Source organism: Aquila chrysaetos, chromosome 8, assembly GCF_900496995.4.
Source record: "Aquila chrysaetos chrysaetos chromosome 8, bAquChr1.4, whole genome shotgun sequence".
Lineage (NCBI taxonomy): Eukaryota > Metazoa > Chordata > Aves > Accipitriformes > Accipitridae > Aquila > Aquila chrysaetos.
This window is the reverse complement of record NC_044011.1, coordinates 20,987,247-21,009,890: the sequence shown is the minus strand read 5'-3', so window position 1 is coordinate 21,009,890 and position 22,644 is coordinate 20,987,247. Positions and strand designations below refer to the sequence as shown.

The following is a 22,644-nucleotide window of genomic DNA, read 5'->3' as shown; positions in this document are numbered from 1 at the left end:
AGACCAAGATGTCCACATGTTATACAAGCTCTGGAAGAAACACCAGAAATTAAATAGAATATATTAACTTACCAGTAGAGAGTTTTCGTTCTTTCTTTTGCTTAGTTTGTACCTGTAGGGCTGCTTGACATCCCACTTGTTTTCAGCACAATTTTTCCTTTGCTTTTCAGTAGCATACTTGAATTAGATAAAATGTGTTTGTTGGAGGATGTTTCCCTAATTCTTGATTTGACAGGAACAGCAGCAATGCTTTTGGCAGTCAAGTCTTTACTTCTGTTGTTGTAGCAGACCTAATGTTCTCAAAAGCCAAATCTTGCAGACAGCTGTTCTTTCCTGACCTCTCTTTAGCATTGCCATTGGGCACAAAGAAACTTTAAGCCTTCTATTGTGCTGCTCTTAGTGGTTAAGTGCCCTTTTCTCTTATAGACAAGACTTGGAGCAAGAACCCTGCCAAACAGAGATGCAGAACTAAAGGCATGTCTTCTCTTCCTCTAATTTCTCCTTTGCTTGAAAATCCAAACTTTCTGATGCTGACTTGGCTCAAATTAATCTAACAATTTGGTTAGTTAATAATCTACCTGACCTGGTTGTAGACTATTCTAACAATTTAGTTGATAACCTAGCTAGTTGATAACCTAGTTAGTTAATAAGCTAGCTGAGGCAAATCCTTGGCTTCTGGATTCAGCCTCCTTTTCTGTCCAATGGCATTTTGCATGCTGCTTTTGCCGTGCTCCCCTGTCACAGCAGTCACAGGAAACAGCACTGGGATCTGTACAAAAGTTTTATACTTCTTCTCACTGTTTTTCTGCCGCAGAGTTCGGGGTGTGTTTTTCTAGGGATCTGTGCTGAACTGGCCTGGCATGACTGAAAGCAAACTACCCTGAAGCAGGGCATGGCTGGAAGCAAACTACCCTAAAGGCAGGCACTTGAGCTCTAGCCCGTGATGCTTCTGCTTGTTGGATGCCCACCGGACCCCCTCCTTTTTTTAGAGAAAGCCTTTCCCTGTGGGGGCCTGGGGCAGGGAGCCAGGCTAGGGTCCCTGCTGCTGCTCTGGGGTCAGCAAAGGTGCTTCACTCCTCCTCTCACCCAGGAAGGGGAAAGTGGCAGTGGGGAATGGGGACTGGGGCTGCATCCCGCAGAGCCACAGCCACCAGCCCTGACACCGCTCTGTCACCCTTAGGGAGGAGGAGGAGGAAGAGGAGGAGAAGGAGAGAGAAGAGGTGGTGAAGCTGCTGAGAGCAGCAAGGGAGAGGAGGGAAGAAGGGAGATGATCGCTGGAGATTTTCTTTGCTTTTTAATTATGCTCTGCTCTCTCATCAAGGCTGCAGTCACACTAAACCTTGTTTTGTGCACCTTTCCCCACCTCCAGACGTTGGGTCAGTGTCCAGCTAATGTTAAAGAAACTGTAAATATAATCAGTGGTTGCTCAAGTTCCCTTTTGCTTCCTCAGGGGATTGCCACATTTGTTGGAGCAAAAACATTGAGCAGGACTGCACTGGCTTCCTATTCAGTGAACATGAGTGCATTACCCTCCGTGCCAAAACGAGCTGTAGCACAGTGTAGCACAGAATTGTGCGTATAGCTACTTGACACCACATAGCCCATACGCAAAGAGAGCAAGTCCACTATTCTCATGTGCTTGTGAACAAGGCCTCAGGAGACAGCCAGAAGAGGACTGAAGAATAATACAAGCTGTTGTGATGCTAGATTTGTAAGTTACTCTCCCCTCTCAAAATCCAGCCAGTGTATCCAGGTGCTCCCAGGTGGTGCCTGAGAAGAGGAGGCTTTGGGGGCTTCCACAATTCCCCGGTCTTAGTAGAGAACAAAAACTAAGACTCATTTTTGAAACAATACATAGATACCATCATTTATTAGGTATAATAAGCATAATGAAAAGATTTATGATAATTCTTTTCCTGAACAGATAATATTACACAAAGAATTGCAAGCCATTTTATACAAACTGCTTTCTCAAATCTATTTCATTTTAATTTCCTTCCAAGTAGGAAACATCTTCTTAATGTATTTGCAAGTTCTTGTCTAACTATTCCCTGTTGCATATACTCTCCCCATTGATCTGATTTCTCATTTCTCATGTTTACTGATCAAAGTTAGAAGACACTCCATAAAAGTGAGTGGAATTAGCTGCTTCAAAACAAGTTAAGTCCTGTACCTTGATTAATTTTAGCTACCCAGAAGTTTTTTACTAAAAAAAATTTCTTCCTCTCACTCTTTGCAGTAAAGAATACTTGGCAGGGCACTTTTAATAAAGTATGCATAGTTACAAAATTGCAGATATGTAACAAGCTAATAATCCTCTGTAGCTAAGGATTTTGATCAGACTTCTTTTTCCACATAGCAAAATTATCCATTTTTTCACTTAAGAGAAGAAATGGAACATTATAAAGTTAGGATTAACAGGGCAGAAACCAACAGAATCTTGAGTACACTTCAATATATCGAGGCTTGCAGCACTGTGGAGTATAAGATACTGAAAGGTGGTTTATGATGTGATTTTCTCCATGAGAGCCTTACTATGAGATGGTAAGGGGTATTTATGCATTTTACAGTTATGTACGACAATATACGCTTCCCACTTTTAAAATACTTACAAACAGCAAACCAATGAAAAAGGGGCCTTTTAACAAATGTTTGATACCTACACTCACACTGCTCCAGCTCAACTTCTGATGTGTGGGGGAATCATACCTCTGCTTAAGTCCTTCCTGACCCTTCTATGCTGGATAAAAGAGCTGGACCACTATAACAGAGCTTTTTACTGCCATAGGTTTTGATATAGTGGATAAAAGAGGCAGATGCCCATGAAGAAAGCCACAGGAGGAGCCTCTTCAAACCAGGTCTGTAGGTTGCAGGGGTGGTTTGAAATCGCCTCTGGTCACTCTGTGGCCCTAGTAGTGGCATGCCAGGATTTTTAAGGGTTTACCGATGGTTCTTGCTTACTCTTACAAAAATTTAGAAATAAATACTTACATTCCACATGGATGGGTAAAAGTCAAGATGCTGGCTTTGGTAGGGGGCTTCCTCTTGTCCTTTTCTTACCCTGTCCCTATGGCTTAAGTGAATGAATGAAAAATGAAAGCAAACCTATGAAGTGCTGGCTGACTAATTTACTACTTTGGCAGTCAGTGGATAAAGGTATTTGCCTTCTTGAAAAATGTGCAAAATCTTCAGGTTAAAGATGATACCTATGAAATGGGATTTTTGTGAGCTGCTTTCCTTCAGGAAGATGATATATGTTGTTTTGTTTATTGGCCGTTTGAAAAGCTTTTCTGAATTTAATTAGAAATATGAATGCATTTAAGATGCAATGGAATCCACATACACCCCAGTCATGGGAATGAATGAGGAAACACGAGGTTTTTTAATGTTTAGACTTTATCTAACCAACCCACATCAGATATGAAGGTCCAAAATAGAGTAGATAACTTTATTGCAGAATGCCAGTACCATTTTTCTACACGCATTTGAAGAGTTTCCAGCCTTTTCTACTAACATCTGATGACAATATTCTGGAAAACATAGCTGGTCTGTCAGATATCTCTGGAATATGAACATATTTTTCCTGGTGTTTATGGGGAAGAGTAAAAATATGTGGGCTTCACATTACCCAAGATCTGATCTTCATAGTTAGGAAGGCAGCAGAAGAAGAATCCCAAGCATATTTCCATAATGGCGGTGGTCCAGCCAAAGCCGTAGGCCCAGCTGAACATATTGATACCTGTCATTTCAATTTCAGTTGAGAACTTCACTGGATAAATGACCAGGCCCATGACGGAGAACACAGCTGAAGAAACAGGAGAAAACAAAAAATGGTTAAGCTAACACCCATCATGTTGCCTGCCTCCATAATTTAGCTACAGCTAAACCCACCCATGTTTTGGAGGATTTGAAAATCGATCCACTGCTGTGACAGACTTTACATTCTTTTTCACAGAGAGCTCAAGTGCGCACAGGCAAAGACTCGGGTATAGAATCAGCTGAGGGAAATACCAGTTCCAGTACGGATAAACCTGCACAATCTAAACTTGACTTCATATATTGCCTTACCAGCGACAAAAAGCAAGCCTCCAATCCCACGTATGAAGTTGAATCGAAGTGTGTCAATGGCAAATGCTATGATGGCCAGAGCAAAACAGATGACTAGAAGTATAAAGCCGACCAGGTATGTGGCAGCAGCAGCTCTTCCCCAAGCTGAAATCAGAAGTAAGATACATTAGAAAAGAACAAAACAATCCCTTGCAGTGTTTTTCTTTGGCTTATAATGAAAGGCTGATTTTAAACAAATGTGAAAAGAAGGTCAACTGCCAAGAAGCAAAGCATGGGATCTTTCTCTCCTCTCATAGGTGAACATTTTAGTTCCACAAGGTATCATTTGCTAAGTGCAGAATGCATAAAAAAGCCACATTTGACCTCTTGTACAGAATGCAATGGGGCTTGCATGCAAGCTTCCTCTTTAGATTTAACAATTAAGAATTGAGATAAAAATTACGGTAAAGATGTAAGAATGGACACTCTCCTTCAATAACAAATGTCATTACCTCAGCAGATGCCATAAAACCAGCAGCATTTTGCATGGGCAAGGAGAATTAGACTGTGCTTGAAACTAATTAAATTCTTCCTTTAAAAAAAAGTGTTTAGACAAGTACTACCACTCTGGCATGCAAATTTAAAGGTATGCCAATAGTCCATGAATGTCAAAAATCTGTGGCTTCTGCCTTTTCAGCCTTTGTTTAGCTCTGTGTCCTAAGTGCAACTAAAGATTTGGAATCTGTTTTGCAGGGAAATTTGACCTCTGCTTTTGATCCAAAGTCAGAACCATTTCATTTTTAAAAGCTTGTTCAGGATATTAGTACTTTCATTTTCAAATTATATAACTTTTATGTTATAACATGTTAGAGCAAAGCATATTGTGTTGGCATAACAACTGGAAAAAATATTATTTATTCAATATTCTAAGTCTTGAGGGGCAACTACTGCTCAAAGAGATCAAAGTGTCTCCTCTTCTGAATGTAAAAAGCCCACTTTGACACTTTTTAAATTGTGTATGTAGATGGAGCAGGCAGTTAAAGTCTGCTGGACATCTACAGACTTCACCCCCTCACCTACACTATGTGTTTGTAAGGTGTCAGCTTCTAACCAAATACATACAACAGCGGTGCCAAAAAATTATCACAGCCCAAACAACCCTGTCGATAATTATAACTCAACTTAAACACAGTGCACACTGTTCAGTAAAAGTTCCCTCTGGAACTGAGTAAGTTAAGATTTTTGATACCCAGTAACTTGCCAATTTGTTTGCTTCGAGCATGCAAGTAATAAAATGCAAAGTGTCCTACCTTCCCCCTGGCCAGTGTCGGGTAGGCATGAAAGCCACCATCCTGTCTCTGGTGAGTGACACCTTGGTGCTCAACCTCTCTTCGCCCAGGCCCCACACCACCTCTGCCATTAGACTAGAAAAATGGATCAGGATTTTCCAGCTCTACTTTTCTTCCCATCAGCCCATCAAAACCAATTTCCCTTTTTGTTTGCTTTTCACAATCCCCCCCTGCTTTATGATCCCTGCTCCATTCTAGCTATTGCACTATATTTTCAGCTTTACGTTGTGTCCTTTTTCTTCCTTATGCCAAAAAAGTTTCTGTCTGCTTATAGGGCTTTTCAACTGTATTATTTTTCCTGTAAGCAGGCAGCTGCCTGAGAAGACTGACAGGGACAGCAAAGATGTGCCTACATCTCATTTTCTAGCCCGGTATTTTAGCCCAAACTCTTCTCTCGGGGAGTTTACAGGAGGCTCAGTGGTAGAGTATGCAATGTGGAGGCACAGGTGGGAGGGCAGCACCTCAGGCAGAGTATCAAAGGAAACAGCCAGGAAGAGGAATTTCTCGTACTGCCACAGCTCAGTTTACCTTGTTGAGGAGGGTCCTGCTCCCAGCCTCTCTGCCACCCCTCTAAAAGAGCAAAAAAAGGGGCACCTGGCCCTAAGAGAAGTTGCTCAGCAGTGGTGACCTCACTGCTCTTTGATACAACACTTATAACTCCTGGCAGAAGGGTGAAATGACAAGGACATCTAGAGTTGATGTATTTTGTTAGGTGCACAACTGGTTGTGGTTAGATGCAAAACTCCTGGGCAAAGGGGTGTCCTTTCCCAGGGCAGACTCAGAGCTCCGCTGCCTGCCCAGGAGGTGCTGGGGCACCATGAGACCTGGGGGTTTCCTCTCACCCGCTGCCACCACCACTGCTGTGGGCAGCAGATGGTCTGCCAAAGCTCAGCCGTGCTTCCCAAGAGCAGCTGATGGCAGAGCACCTTCCCCCGGGCTGGGACCATCGCCTGGGATGGGGGCTCAGGGGGTGGTGCCTGGTGGCCACAGCCCTGTGCGGTGTCACCTTGCCCATGCCACCATCTCCCTCCTCACCAGGCTCGCCCAGGTGTTTTTCCCGCAGTAGCGTTACAAATGCTGTGACTGTATGAAAGCAGATTGGGTGCACACCCTGCCTGCCGGGCATTGGTTGTATGGCAAGAAGAGACATGCTTGTTGCAGGATGCTTACATCTTTAGGAGACCTTGCTTAATCACCTAACAGCCAATTTTGTGACTCTCACTTCTACAAAAGAGAAAAAAAATTCACTCAACATTGGAAGAAAACCAATACGCAGCTCAAAGTAAGGCAATGGGATTGCATGGAAGAGTCACTACAGGGTTTTTTTGAGGAGCGGTACCCTGACTTCATCTGTCCCTTACAAAAAGTAGCAGTTATCAGTAGTCTAAGACCACAATGTGCAAACACCTTACCTTTCCAGGGTAAAAGGTAGCAAAAGCTTTGTGTAGGAATAATTGCAACTGTTTCGATATCTGAGATGTTTATTTTTCTTTGTGCCAGCCGGGAGCACTAGAGTAGCTTAGTGTCTTTACCGATAGAACTAAGACTTATAATTTCTTAAAAATGTCAGAATTATAAGAATTAAATTGGTCAGAAAACACTGACAAGTGAGTGGCTAATCTGGTCCCAAATATTTTCTTATCGTCCAATGTTGTGGGGGTTTTTTGCTTTAACATAAAGCAAAAGCATAAATAAATTGTTCTAACTGCAAAGCTTTTTCTTAAAAATGTGAACTCCAGGCCAAAGGATCATCACAGGTGCAACACCCTGTCAAAGTACACTTGACTCTAGAGAGAGGGCAGTTGAAAGCTGAAAGGATCTAGTCCACCTGTCATCAAAGCAAAAATAGAAACAGAGGGAGCAGCAGGTTACAGGACATCAAGCTGAGTCTGCAAAAATATTCAGCAATTTGTGAAATTTGTTTTCTCAGCCACCAAAAATGGCAGTGATGTTTTGGCTGCTTAAGAGTTAAAATGTGCTTGTTAGAAAAGAAATGTGTGTTTATGCAAGAGTGTCCTTGAATACCAGCAGGATCCTGTAACACTTTTGGTGTGGGTCCTATTTCCCCCTTTTCCAGCTCCTCTATCAGCTGAAAAAATGCCAATGAACACTATGAAAGAGTCTGTAGGAAGCTACACATCATCCACTATTGAAAACTCCTTCTAGCTGGCAATTTTCTGAGTAATTTTGTCTTAAAACAAGACCTTGCTACCCCAAACAGGCAAAAGGAACCCACGTTTTCATGCCTATCTCAAGCAGAGAAAGGACAGTGCCTCTATTTACAGTGTTTTGTATGTCGATCAGCAATGATTTGTGAGAGTTCAGACTACCCACAGTGAATGCAGTAATATGTGACTACTGGAAAAAGGAAATAAGTGCCTGCCTTCTAAAACTCCCTGCTATGTGAGAAGACCCCTGAGCTAATCTAGAGACCGGAAAGAGCCCACCCATGTCAGTGCTCACTGACAGCTTATGAGCTTATGAGCTACAGAGCTCACTGTAGCTTATGAGCAAGATAATTAGTTGAGACAGTATACAATAATAACAGCAGCTTTATTACTTTGCTATTAAAGCTAACTCAGTTCAGAGGTAGCATGACTACCTCTTGTATTGCACCATCTAAACACGTTCTGAATATCCTATTGCTGACTGCAGCCATAGAGAAGCTGATGGACTTCATTAGAGATCTAGGACTAAGAGTGTCTCCAATTTCCTGCCTTTCTGATTTTACTCCCTCATGCGTTTTCCAGTTTGCAAAAGTGTAAACGCTCTCTGTGCTTCACACATAAGGAAATAAACTTCCTTGCTCAGCAGTAAGTTAAGCCAAAACTTTGAATCACCAGATGCAGTCTTTCCTTAGCCTGCCGTGATTCGTGTTCCAAACGGTGCCTTCAAAAAAGAGCTGTCATGCCTCGAAAATAGCATGTGAAGTCTACTTCCTGCATGACAAATACAAATTTCTGTGTTTCTGGTGTATGCGGTTCAAAATATGGGAAAACATTCACAATGATGTTTTCATGTTTTTCTTGATCTGGTACCCCCAAACCACATGAACTACTGAGTCTCTCTCTTTGGGTCACATTTTCTGAAAGCAACCCCAGAGACTCCAGAAGCACTTCTCCTGGTCTGATCAATAAGAACACACTTCTACAGATTTCCCCCCTGGCTTGAAGCTAAATACACAACTAGCACTGGAAAGAAAAACAAATGTTTATTGCCAGCCCGCAGACACCACCAATTATCTACAGGTTCTTGCTGACTGATCATTTTAACACATCAGCCACTGCAGTGAATTATGCAGCAGTTTTAGGACGATTAGTTTTAATTCAAAAGAAACAGGGAGGGGGTAAAAGAAAATGTAACAGACTAATATTTTGCTCTGTTATCCTTCATACCACCAAGGGAAAGAAACACAAACCCTGCAGTTCTAGCTCCAGTCTTGCAAAGCAATTCTTACAAGAACTGAAATCTGCTGTGGTGGTGATTCATCTCTGTGTTGTATATAATAAGAATGTTTCTAGGCTGAGTTTGCAGAGCTCAACCTGTTTTACGTCTCTGATTAAAGGGAAAGAGCATTATTTTGGAAATAAAGCTGAACTCACTTAGGTTTCTCAACCTGACATTCTTCATCAGGGTGTGGTGAACTCTGCAGAGCACACGCTTCACTTTGAAGAGGAAGTTCTTTGGCCAGGTTTTATCCATTTCATTTTGGTTTGTTCTCCTCAAGAAAGTTTCCATGCGAAAGTAAGCATGTCTGCAGCAGAACGTGTGTTCTCCTTAGCTTGAATCTTAAGATGGCCCATCAAACTCATTAAGCTACATCTCAATTTATCAGCCAAAGGGTTACAAGCTGTTGGTGTATATGCAAGTCACTGTCATCCAGGACTCTGGATTCCCTGTGTTATCTGTGCAACACTGGACAGTGCAAAATCCTGTCTTCTGGAAATCACAACTCTGTAACATGCCAACTACAGGAAATTTTTGTGCTTTTTTTGAGAACAAGTGAACATTGAAATGTCTGCAAGTGTTTGCTGATCACATTAGCTGGCATTGAAATACCAGTGTGCTTGTGTTTGTATACAGTCAAGATAAATCAGAAACTATTAAAAGCAGCTTCTTATGAATAAACTGTGTCTGCAGACTGAAAGCTATTGACTGAAAATAATTTCAAAGGAAGGCTATACAAATGAAGAAAATCACATGTTACTTATGGATAATTTATGAACAGAATAAAATGAGGAAAAAATATCAAAGGCGTAATTGGATGTGTATTATTCTCTGAGCTTCTATCTTCATTGTGTCTGGATCATTCTTAAAAAAAGTGCATTCTCTGAATATCTTTCCCATGTGGAGTCAATACTGGACTTTTTTCTTTGGGCTTTTTTTTGTGTGAGTTTATATCATTTGTAGTGGAATACAAAATTTTTGTCCTTCTGTTTGGCATCCTTTTTGGTAACTCCATTCTTTTTCCCCTAGCATTACTTCTTTAGAATTCATTGGCAGTTAATATGGATTTCTCATTTAATAATAGAGTATTATGTCATAACATGCAAGCCATTCTCATGTGAGCAGGAACCAGCCTTTAGCTTGCCACTACTTAAGAGACAGCCATGGAAGCAGAGAATGATCTATTTAGGTTCACAGTAAGATAATGTCATTGCAAAAGTTTCTCTGTGATTAGTAGCAGGTCCCATATAAATGAGAAAGGATTAGGACTTGAGGACAATTACCGCATAATAATGATTTCAGTATAATTACATGGCAACATAATAATGACAACAGTAAAGAAAAGAACATCAATGCATAGGCCATCTATCAGTAAAACACAGTATATATTAGCAGAAAGCTGTGTCTTGACCATAGCTTAGTGCTAAAGTGATAGCTCAGTTTGGCTTGGTGGACTTCAATTCCTTTAAAGAAAAAGCCTATTCGTTCCCCACCACTGACTTCACTCACAAACATATACAGGCAAAGCCTCCATCCAAGGCTTTATGTACTTCTGCAAACCTCTTCTCTTACTGAGGTAAGCAATTCAACTTAGAAGCTATTCGGACTTGAATTTGAGAGGAGGAGCAGTTACAACTTGAGGGAGTGGTTCAAATTCACCTCATCATAAGCCCAGGCATGTACAAGCTTGACTTAGAAGCTGGCTTCTGCGAATCTTGTATTAATGAGGGCTGCTCCCTGATACTTACTTGGCGCTAGGGAGGCAGAAGTGGCAGAGGGCGTAGAGTCATCATCAAAGGGAGCACCAAGGGAGTAAGTTAGCTATTAAAACTAATGTGCACACTGTGCCTCAAAATTAAAGGTTTCCTCATGAGAGAGTCAGGGAGTACCCCTATCTCACATTATCTTCAGAAGCAGTTGCATACATTGAGAACATCTCAGGATTAAAGCCAGTCTTATACACTTCAATGCTATAACATTTTTTCCTCCTATTTTTTCCTATTTATTTTCAATTATATCAGGATTACTTACACTTGCATGCGTATATGGGGGTTGGGAGGGTCAGATAAATAAAACAGGTAAGGTATTGATTAATCAGTACGTATACATAAGTTCAATTAATCAGAGTAGCAAGATGTACCTGCTTCCTAACTAGCCCTGAGTTAAAGGTGTGTTAAAATATTTAATGTGTATTAAACAGAATCAACTTCCATGATAACACAGGCTATGAACTAGGACCTTTAATCAAAACAGCAGAGTAGAATCGTTCCAAAAAGCTCTTTTTATGTTTTACATTCCCAGGGCCATTTAAGGCTGAAGAACACTGAATTTACATCTCATTTCCATGTGCACCAAGTATTGTTCTCACTCTTGATCTGCAGTTTTCATGCTGCGAGCAAACTTTGTGTTGAAACCTTGCCGAAAGTCGTCTTTTGCATTAGGGAGTTTGTCTCTGATAGAGAACAGCTGCGAATCTGAATCTGCTTTTCTGTTAGAAGCAAAATTTTACCATTTGCAAAAGAAAAACCCCAACATACAAGCAGAAATGGTAATTTGTGCTCATAAAATACATCATAAACTCTATTCATCTTGTGAATGAAATAGCTTTTACAATGCATCCTGAAAGTCTTCATCACTTGCTGCTTATTGCTGATGGGGTTGTTAATGAACTGCACAGAGACTTCCTATGTTTGGGGCCTGATTTGGGCACAGTGTGCACAGTCAACATAATAGGTGACATTAGATGTCACCTATTCAATTAGATGTCACTATTCAATTGCAGATTAGTACTTCAGCAGGGCTGTGTGTGATCCCAATTGTTATTTAGTACGAGTAGAAGGAAGCTAGAAACCTCTGAGACATAGGCTACCATCATCACTCCACAAACTACCTTGAGTTCCTGGGAATTTTTGACCGATGATTTTGTAATGGTACTTGACAAAGAAGAAACATGGCATTACAACACTCACTGACTCAATGTGTTCAAGATTGATCAGAACAACACAAGCTGTCAGTGAGAAGTGATATGGAAATGTGAAAAAACAGTATTCTAAGTTTTGTTTCTTTTTCTGCGTAACTCCTTTCCTGCTTAAGTAACCTGACTGTTTAACCCTACAGTGGAATTCAAAATCCATCTTGCAGCCCTTATCACTGTTCAGACTGTGGAGAGGTTATTATAGCCCTACTGTATCAGATTACCTCAATAAGCTAGAGGAAGAGATGAGGTGAGGAGAAATTAGAGTTTAGCCACAGGTTTCCACACATTTTCAGCAGAGATGCCTCCGGTGTGTGTGAGTGAATGGTATCCTCTCAAGGAATTAAGGTCCTGACGATGCAGTGTTGAGGATCTTCACTAAGTCCTCAACACCAGCAGTTCACATCTCCTGATGGGGAGATGAGAACCCTCCACACGATTGCTATTTTTCCACCCAATTTAACTGTAATTGTTAAAGGACGGTTGGATAATAAACAGTGGGATGCCATCTGCAATTGCTCTCTGTAGAGTTAATTGTTGAAGAGCATAACTATTATTTAGAAAAGAGTCTGATTAAATGAATCTGCCACTAAACATATAAAAGGACAAACCCTAAAATTACAAGGGAAAGCATGTTAACGATTGCAGATGAGGAATGAAAATTGCCATGGTAATTAAATGCTCTGGGCTTGATTCCCTTCTCTTATACCTCTTTAGTAACAACAGAGTGTCTCCTACAAGCTGGGGAAAAATCAAATTCGTTCTTTCTTTCTTTCTTGCATCAGAGTTCCTTAAATATGCAGTTGTGATATTTTCATTACCATATACATTTAATTGAGCCTGTATTTTCTAGCATTCTAAGTTTTGAATAATGATTGAATATTCTATGTTATTAAGTTACTAATCTTGTAATCTCCTTTCTCACTGGTTAGTCTCAGGTAACGTTACACTTTTAGGAGACTGATGACTTAGGAAATTATGTGCATCTCTATACACTGTCATTAAAAGTACTGGCAATCACCATATATAAATATAACTGTATCGTGCTACGATGCAGCAGGAACAGCAACAAGCTTTTGTTTTCATTTCACCTGGTGTCAAAGGAGTCAAGGTTTGCCCTATAATCCAGGCAATACACAGAGCATAGAGCTGGGCTCCATCCTGGGCTCTCGCGTGGGCTTCCTCAGACTGGTCTGAAACATCCCCAGCCTTTGTTTCCCAGCTGCAAGGACGCTTTTCCAAAGCTACTTGAATTTTACCAAATTCTGGAAGCCTTTAGGTGCAGAACCTTGACTTCAGGGAAAGTATGCAATAAAGGCCCTATGACTTGAACTGGTGCCTGCTTCAAAAGCACAGTTACTTGTTTGCTTCATTTCTGTTCCTACATGCAGACACCCTCAGATGGCAAAGGGCCACCGGGACAGCCTGCTTCTCCTCCCAGGCCCTGCCGAGAGGGGCTGTCACCCAGCCCGTCCCTCTGGAAATATCCCCCTGTCACTCTGCTCAGGGCGCTTGCTTCAGCTTGAGGCAAGTGAGGGCTTCCCCCCACCTGGGATTAGGAGCTGGTTGTCAGATGTGATGGGAACACGGGGAAGGCAAAACAGTTTTACGTAGGCAGCGTGGCAGCGAGGTGTCTGGTCTGTCCTGTGCCCCAGGTGTGATGAGTCACTGGTCTGCTGGAGAAGTTAGTTTTCCAGAGCAAGAGCTGTGGGGCCAGCAGTGCAAGGCCAGTGGTAGGAATAGTACCAAGAGAGGTCCTTTGCTGCTCGGAGACTGATCCTGACCACACCGTGCGCCTCATTGTTGTATCATTAGCTGGGGATTTTTAGCAAGTGATTTCCATTTTGTTATTCCTCCAGAATAATAAACGGTGCTTCATCATAGCAAAAGATTCCCTGGACTCAAGAGCCTGATATAGGCAAAACAGGGAAGAAAATCTACTCATCAATGGGGTTCTTATGAGACAAAAGCAGAATATTTCTTTCCTCATGAGGACATTACCTTTTGCAGCATTCCCTTCTTTCACTTATCCTGTAGACATACTCATCTGATGCCATATTTGAAGTACTTTTTGTTTATTATAGTCATACTATACTAACCATCCTATCTTGTAGTATTGCATTAATATTCATGGACCTAAATAAAACTGGAATGAGCTAGAACATAGTTACCCATTATTTGCTTGGAAGACAAGGTGCAGGAAGGTGTCCTTTCCAGATGGCAAAATCACTCATCCCTCCACTAATCTCCACAGCCACTAAACTCTCCACACATCCAAGGAAAAGGCTGTAATTGAATGCTATGATGTGAAAATAACTGAAGATCTGGATTCCACTTGTCATGTGAAAATGCCTTTTTCTGATCTTTTTCCCCAAGATCTCTGTTTGCCCATGCAAATGAGCTGACCACTTCAACCTAAATTCAGAGCTTTAAGCTTGCAGTTACTTTGATGGCAGCATCTGCATGTGGAAGAGCTGCAGGGCCGGGTGGAACATAAGATGGGACAAGTGTAGCCACAAGTTTTTCATTCTATTGTGCATCACATTGGGACTAATAAAATAAAATCAGTTATTTTCCCCCAACCAAACCCACACATGTTTAAACATCTTCAAAGCCTGCAGTGGAATAAATTACACACTGAAAAAGTGTCTTAGGTCTGCAAGACACACCTTGCTTAAGAGAAGTTATATAGCCAAAAATCAAGGAAAACAAAGGAGTGCTGTGCCAGCTTCATGAAGGGATTTAACCTCTGCGTTTTCTTTGCAAGCTCAGCCATGTCCCAGACAGATGCATTCCATATTGTACTCATTATCTATCCATACAGTCTTGCCTCTGTCTTTGTAAAGGTTCAAGCATGTTATGAGCTTGAGACCTTTATTTGTTCCAAGTGCCAGAACATTGCAGAGCTACAGTTTGCATCTCTCAGTCCCTCATCCTAAACTCCATGCATTTCGAGTAAGTGTCCTAATGCACTAGATATTTTTTTCCTAGAAAGTTCTATTTAATTGAGCTAAATATGCTTGAAAAGCAGAAGACTTCTGATAGATTCTAGATGAGTGTCATATGGTTAAAACAGAAGTTCTGAACTCTTGGAGAAGATAGCAGAGTGGATAAACTCTTCATATTCTCACTTTCCACAGAGTTCATAAACTTTGCAAAAGACAAAGGATGTGCAGATGCTTTCACAGAAGATAATTGCACCAGTGGAGTTATTCTACTGACTTTCTGAAAAAAAAAAAAAAAAATTGTACAGGCCTCTTGTCTTCCCTGTGAGGTTTTATTTCTGCCAGTTTAAGCAACTAGAGACTCCAAACTCCGCTGGTGCAACCAATGAAACATTCAACCTTCTTCCCTTCCAATCTGACTGACCTCAGTGATGTTGGGTTTCTGTCTTCTGTCTGTGCATATACATGTTAAGCCAAACAACAGGCATTCATGGGGAATTACAAACATTGCACATGGAGAATTTGATTTGAATTTGCATATTATATTGAACAACTTGCAAGACCATTACAATTATATCTAATCATGATAGGATGAAGATATCTGTAGTGGATTCAGATAGCTACACTGTCCAAGTCACTTTGAGAATATTTGCTGGCAGCTGCTGGGGTACACATGCATATCACGTATGTCAGTGAAACCATCCCCGCAGGAAGACCAAATTTCAGAACCTACCCAGCCTTTGGCAGATTAGGCAGGGAAGCTGAGAGTAAAGCCCAGAGGAAACAAGATGGGAACTGTGGAAGAGAGGGGGGAAAGAAAGAGTTCATCTCAGGAAAGATGTGAAACACTTCTGTCCTTTCTGTTTACATCACGTCTTTTGTCTCTGTGCTCGGGAAGGCGTGTAATTACACTTCGTTTATCCAGCACTGTGTTTACCTTGGCACAAGACAAAGTTAAACATCCCACAGAACATGATGCTGAATGCCTGTTTTCTATGACCTTTCTGGAGCACTGTGGATAAATGTAATCCCAGAATTATTAAAACCCTGTGTTTCACACTCATGCAGGTAGAATCAGGCTCAACACAAGACCTGTGTTGAGCAAGGACAGAATGACAGGGAAAATGGAGGACAGGATTGTATCTGAACACATCCCACCTCTGGAGAGAAGGTGCCTGAAGGAAGCGGCTGGAAAGGATCCAGACAATGACATGAGTTTGCATCCTTAATGGTCATGTCTACAGCCCTCTTATGGGTCAGGGGTACCCCACCCCTGCAGTGGCTGAGATCTACATTGTAATGGCATAAGCTTGCAGAGGCAGAAGCATGGCAGCGTAGTCCACTGTCACTTGGCCTATGCACACATTTTTTACATATAGTCTTTACAACTTCTCCCACTGGCTAAATGACTCCATTGTCCCAGACATATCTTCCTTTTCCACGTGGAAGTTTTGTCCAGGAGGATTTTGAGGATTTGCTTGGGTTTTCTGGGTATTTAGTAAGCTCGAAGAGGTCCCATGAAAGATGCATGCCCATTGAGATCATAATGCAGTCATGTAGCACATGAACAGTGTTTCTAATGCTTTCAGAAGCATCAGCTGACTCTCCAATGTACACACTGGAGAATATTGTGCATGTGTATATTAAATCCAACATTTTCTGTGTTAGAAGTGCTGGACTTATTGTGGGTGTGATTCATGGTAACCCCACACATTGCAGGATAGTCCACGTAGAGGATGACCTCCCTGGTTTATCTGTAGATGCTGTCCAGTGGGAAGCTGTGCATACAGCTGCAGAATTTAAGCAAGTTAGAGTGAGGCAGGATAAGGAAGGAAGTGAAATGCCAAACAATCGTGTTGGACCTGGAAGCATGGTGAAACTTCTCTTGTATTATCAAGAGATGCAAGGTGAAACTTCTCCGTATTTTCTCTCCAGTTAAAGTTGGCATTCATGACACAGACAGGGCCTAACCTGGAGATCTGGAGGAGGGCTCACTATTCATGGAAACTCAGGACTGAGAAGCCCTTTGCTAAGCACCATCGTCTCTTTCCTGCTCTCCGGTGCCATGTATCAGAGGCCAATTTACTGGCTTGATCTATGCCCAGCCACACAGCTGATGCAGGAGCTCTGAGAGCAGGACTGGGTGTGATGCTTAATGGAGACAGTCTTGTCCTGGAGCCCTACGCTCACAGAGGCCTGCTACAATTACCTTGTTACAGCTTAATTTTGTGCACATAAGGTAGAGTTTGACCGTATATGATAAACTTTCAGGAACAATTTTGAAAAGCTGTAATAAATGACCCATAAGATTGCTTCTGCAAGTGTTTTTACATTCATTTTCAACAAGAGCAGCTGAGATTCTGAGCCTTAGAGAAAATGTTCTTCCTTTTAATTTGAATTAGCTTGAACTTTCCTCCTGCCTCTAGGCTAGCAGCCCATCACTCACAATAACTTGTTTTGGACCATGGCCAATAGTGGATATATACAGGAAAAAAAAAACAAAAAAAAAAAACAGAGCACACCTAGAGTGATCCTTCTCTTGGCCTATTCTCCCAGACTCAGTGGTTTACATCTTTTCAAGCTGAAGGTTGCACCTGGGTCAACATGTTTAATAGCATACTTAACCAAAACTCCGTACAAACAAGAAATCCTTTCATCTTTTAAAGCTTTCTTTCATAATCACAAGGAGAGTCTTTCACAGGACCCACCTACCGGAGCAGTTTCAGGGCAGGATTCTGCAACCTGACACTCCCTGGGAATATCTTCCTACCATCTTACATTTTTACCTCCCCATTTCTTGCTGGCACTCCGGACTGGCTTATCACACCTATGCCAGGCTTATCCATGCAACTTGCTGTTTGGACATTCGATCAGCAGTAGCTGTTAAATTTTGGAAAGCAGTGATTAGCGATAAGAGGTTACTAGCTTCTGCTAAGAGAGGAACAAAACCTTAAATGCTGTAATATTTTCTGCAGTGGTACGTTACCATATGTGGGTTTTTGTACTATGCAGCCCACCATCTAAAGCAACCAGGTTTCTTTCTGCACAGGGCTGAGGGCATTTTTCTTGTTCATCCTGTTAGTCAAAAGCCTTGATGTGTCTCAGTGACAGTCCCTACTGCCCATAACTTCATATATAAATGCCAGATACTAGGCGATACGGTTAGGAGAGCTGAGGGAAGATAAGCTCGGAGATGTGACCCCCTGCTTCGGAGACTGCTCCCCGCCACCCTCGCAGGCGCTTACCGTAACCCATGAGGGACTCGCAGGTCCATTCCCCACCCTGCTCAGGCCTCCTGCAGCTCTCCCATAACGACGCTTGGTGCACGTAGGGCAAGGTCTGCGACTCCAGCCAGCCCCTGCCCGCCAGCGCAATGATACCAAAGATGACGCCTATGCCCAGGAGCAGGGGTAGGATCCATCTGCACCGCGTGTAGTCGAGGCCGTACTTCACCATCTTCCAGGGCAGGGGGAGGCTGGTGGGACAACGATGGCCGTCACTGCCACCGACTCAGCGACGTGAAGCAATGGGTGCTTCTGCAAAGTGAGCACCGGTACCTACAAGCGCGTGTGCAGATGCTTGAGAAAAGCTTTTTAATCAGGAGAGGGCACAGCAGGGAGGGAGGAAGGGAGCTCCACCTAGATTCAGATGAGTAAGAGCTGCCGCTGAGAAATAACCAGTTGAGCCGGGGAGAAGCAGTAAGGCTGGGTTTATCTGTGGAATCCTCTCTGCCCTGCTGACTAGGTAACAAATCTGGTGCTGTTTACCCTCGGCATTTAACACTTTCCTTCCTGCCACTCCCCACCAGCAGGAGCATCTCAGCTGTGTTTACATCTTTCTATCTCCTAAGGGATTTGCATTATGGCAGTTCCCACAAGCCAGGGAACTATTTGCATTAGAGGGTGGTTGATTCTGAAACTTGCCACCTGGAGGCTGAAAGCTGCCTTTCTTGGATTCCACTTAAAAATAAAATGATACCTTATTTTTTACAATTAAAAAAAATTCCCCTAGCTGCTATTAAAGCTAGGACAATAAAGAACATGTGACTGCCCTCCCTCCCCCTTTTGGGACATAGCTGCAGGGAAAAAAAACAACCAACAAAGTTTATCATTAAAAATGTAGTACGGTCTGGATATAGCCTTAGTGGGAGAACAAAAACTGAGCTTTGATTTGACCGTGCCTTACAAAGACTCCCTGCGCGTGGCTCCGGCCGTACGTGCACTGCCCGGGGCCTGTCAGAGCCTGTCTGCAATGTGCTGTGAGAGCAACGCGGAGGTGAGCCATCACCTCGCCATGCCCCGGGAGGCCACCCGGCCGAGCACGGGGCAGAGTTTTCTGTCTGTCAGCTCAGAAGCGATATAGCCATGTTTGTAGCACTCTCCCTTTGAACTAACACACACGTGCTACAACCTAATATTTTGGTAGGGCCCAGATGAGTTTACATCTGGAAGCAGCTGCACCCCTTGCAGATCAAAGCTGTTTTCCGCAAAACAAGGTTAAGCACAGAGGGTGCAAAGTATCCTTTGCTCTCATGGTGGATTTTGTCAGGAGGCGCTGCGTCCAAGTACTGACCTCATCTACTCACAGAGATTTGCTACCCTATTGCAGCTTTCATGGTGAAATGTGACATACGTACTGAACTGCAAACTCCATAGCATTTTTCTGAATTAATATTAATAAATCAATAATGGCCTAAATAAAAGAAATTAACAATTTACATTGAATTGATACACTGTACAGGGGAGTACCTGAAGAGACATTGAGCTTGCACAGACCCAAACTGGAACATCCAGAGCAATGAGCTGCAGCACCGTGAAGAGGTAGTAGCTCTGCCATGAAAGCAATTTGAATGGGTTAATGTGACACCGTGCCTTATCTCTAATCAGAGGCAGTTTATTAGCCTGGTGGTAGATTAGCAGTGGTGTGGCTGCTTTGCCTCGAATTCTCCAGCCAGGGCAATTCTGGCTAGCCGAAGCATCCTGCCAGCAGCAACCCCGTAGTACAGACACTGCCCAATATCCCTGCGGTCGTGAGAGGTCCCTCAGAGGAGTTCAACAAGGCTCTGTGAGAGCAGGAGACATTTTTACAGGTTTGGTTATTGAATTTGAATGTCGCTGAAAGCAAAAGCCAACTATGAAGACACCTCAGCTGCTGTTTTGGGTTGGAAATAAGGGACAATCTCAAGTATTTTTTTGTAAAGTACACCTTAGAGAACAACCGCTTCCTTAGCGTATTATGTATCTTCCCTTGTAGTCCACATTTGTGCTATCCACAAATTCAGTTATCGTTAACCTAAATATAATGTTTGAAGTGCTATTTACCAGTTCTATAACACTGCAGTATATCATTTTTTATGCATGAGTTTAAAAAATATTTCCATTAAAACAAATACCATTTGAAGCTCACCCTTAGTGCAATATGCTGGTACCTGCAAGCTGTCCAAGTCTGTTCACACATGTTCCTTCTGTTGCCACAGCTGAGGTAGAAATGGGCACAATAAACTCCAAAAGATTAAGAGAACACGGATTTGGATATTAAATGTTTTTTAAAAAATGGCTTCAGAAACACTCATGCACGTGGCCATAAACTGTAGCTAAGCCGTCACTCAGCTGTCTATATCCAATCTCTTGCCAAGTTTCAATCCTTCACAAAGTTACAGTTTTCTAAAAGCTCAGCCTTTTTTTCTTTTCTCAGAGAAAATAGCCAAATCAAGTTAAAGCAATTTTGTAGCTGAAATCCAGTATGAAGTCAGGCACTGTTAGGTATTTGAGAGCCAATGGTTATTGAGGAATAAAATCCTCTTCCCTCCTTTTTGAATGCTCAGCCATGTTTCAGGTAGACATTTATGACTGAAGGATTTGTCATCAGTTTTTGTTATAACTCACTTGTGGATGAATGCATATTGTCACAAAAGTTAGCATTTGCGAGATGATACCACAGAGCACATTATCATGCTGTGAAAGAAAGATGAGCAGTGTTCAGTCACCGTGGGTGTTTCTGTGTCTTGCCCATCTTTGTCATCCTTTAGTAACTTAGAACTACAAGCAATCTTCACATTCAGTACAAGGGTAATTTGTGGTATCTGGAAAAGCAGACAGAGAGGGAGATGTATTCGAAGGTGACAAAATCCAATATGTCATGTAATTCTGATACTCCTATGGCAAACAGGGCAAAATGATTGGAAAGTTTTGTTAAGGAGTCTGATTTGAAGTGATGACTTACCCTCAACGTGCTTTGCCTTTTGCAGTGTACAAGCTGGGTGTTTACATGAAAGCAAATGCTTGTTCTCCTTTTCCAGTATCTGTGGATTTTCCCTCCTGGTTAACACCAACATCGTCCTTTGAAAATGAAGATATATTATCAATGCTAAAACTGTTAGACTGTAGCGCACTTTCTGCATCTGAAAATATTCCTGATGAATCTTCATTGCTACTTGAAGTAACCAAGTAAGCAGTAGGATACTGCTAAAACAAACATTCTACGGCATTAGAGCTAAAAAGAAAAATACACCCTTTTCAGCCAAGACACAAATGGTTTTCTTAGTGGTAGAAGCAGCTAACAAATGATTGGCAGCATATTTTCACCCACCTTTAGTCTGCTGACCTGGTCAGCTGAGCTATATAAATGACTGGATTGATATGGGCTCACCAGCTGTGGTGCATGTTCATGACTTTTGCAGCAAGCGTATTTTCATTCTCTGACATTCATACTGCTTATAAATAAGAAGTCCCCAGAGTTTGGTTTTTAAAAGCTTTGCTAAGATTATTTTATGATCTGTTCTCCTGTGCGCTATCTTGCATCTAACAAGTCAAGCTGAGCAATTGAGAAACATTTTCTGCATGAGCTATAATAAATCTTATGACTATTATTATTATCTTTATTAATCCATTTACAATCATAAGTCCTTTTTTTCTGATAATGCCGATCTGCCGTTTCCCTTTGGAGAGGGCTGCACTTTGCCTTGCAAATGGAATATTGCACAGCAGTTATTGTTATAACCCAGCCTATACAGTGATGCGACTCAATCAGCGAAACCCTGCTTGGGCTAAATCGTACCTTGTAGTCACTCTCTGTACCCTGCATCACCTGGGCACCAAGGCAACAGTGTTCTCAATGTGACTAATATTTCATCCATAGTAAGCACATGTAGAAAAATACCTTCAGACACCAAAAGTGTTCACAGGGTAATCCAAGCTGCAATTCCTTTACATTAATTAGAAGGATAGTGGAAATGCATTTTGAACAGGACCTGTCTTTACTTCATTGCAAAATAAGAACACCCTCCTAAAAAAATGAACCCAGTTGACATCTTGTAGTTTCCCACACCCCAGGCCTTTCTGAGGGACTTTCCCGCGGTGGCTGGACGCTGAGGTTCATCGGTGATGCTTGTGGTGACCCGGGAGTGGTCAGTGCTCGGTCCTGCTGCCGTGCGTCTGGGAAAGCCTTCCTCCAGCTGCCTCGCACAGCGCAGGAAAGCTCCGCAGAGGTTTGAGACCTCCTCTTTTCACTGGCCGCTGAGCTTGGAGGAGAATTGCCACGGGGTTTTGTTAAGGCTTTTAGCAAGAGCCATCCAGGACCAGCTCGCTGTTGAACCTCCAAAGCCTGCCCCACACGCAGCACTCGCTGACTCCTGTCAGTAAAGCAGGCCTGCCTCGACGAGACAAACGCTGAGGCTTAAAAGGCACTTTCTTCCTTCCTTAGCGAGACTACGTGGGCAAAACAGAAGACTATCACAAGAGCAAGTTTTAAAAGCTGAGTTGCAAACATGAGGCTGCATCCAGAATTGTTATTTATGTGAGCAATTCAAGACTGTATTAGGAAAATGCAAATTAGGAAAACACAGGAGTCTCTGTGTGCCTGAGCGTGGATTTAATTTTCAGCT

The 22,644-nt window shown here is 42.2% G+C and overlaps 1 protein-coding gene across 1 annotated transcript; it reads right to left on the bottom strand.

The window, feature by feature from the left end:
• Positions 1-1,839: 1,839 nt before the first annotated feature.
• LOC115345157 (p53 apoptosis effector related to PMP-22-like) lies at positions 1,840-18,514 on the bottom strand. The gene is made up of 3 exons (XM_030023513.2): positions 18,008-18,514; positions 4,069-4,212; positions 1,840-3,805 (listed from the first exon to the last, which is right to left on the bottom strand). Exons 1-3 carry the CDS (start codon positions 18,216-18,218, stop codon positions 3,591-3,593), a joined length of 570 nt encoding a protein of 189 aa, XP_029879373.1. The 5' UTR covers positions 18,219-18,514; the 3' UTR covers positions 1,840-3,590.
• Between the last annotated feature and the right edge of the window lie 4,130 nt (positions 18,515-22,644).

Coding starts and splice junctions, on each gene's coding strand:
- LOC115345157 (XM_030023513.2), bottom strand. CDS start 18,218: ATGGTGAAGTACGGCCTCGACTACACGCGGTGCAGATGGATCCTACCC. Junction 4,213..18,007: donor CGAGTCCCTCATGGGTTACG/GTAAGCGCCTGC, acceptor TTCTGATTTCAG/CTTGGGGAAGAGCTGCTGCT. Junction 3,806..4,068: donor AGGCTTGCTTTTTGTCGCTG/GTAAGGCAATAT, acceptor CTGTTTCTTCAG/CTGTGTTCTCCGTCATGGGC.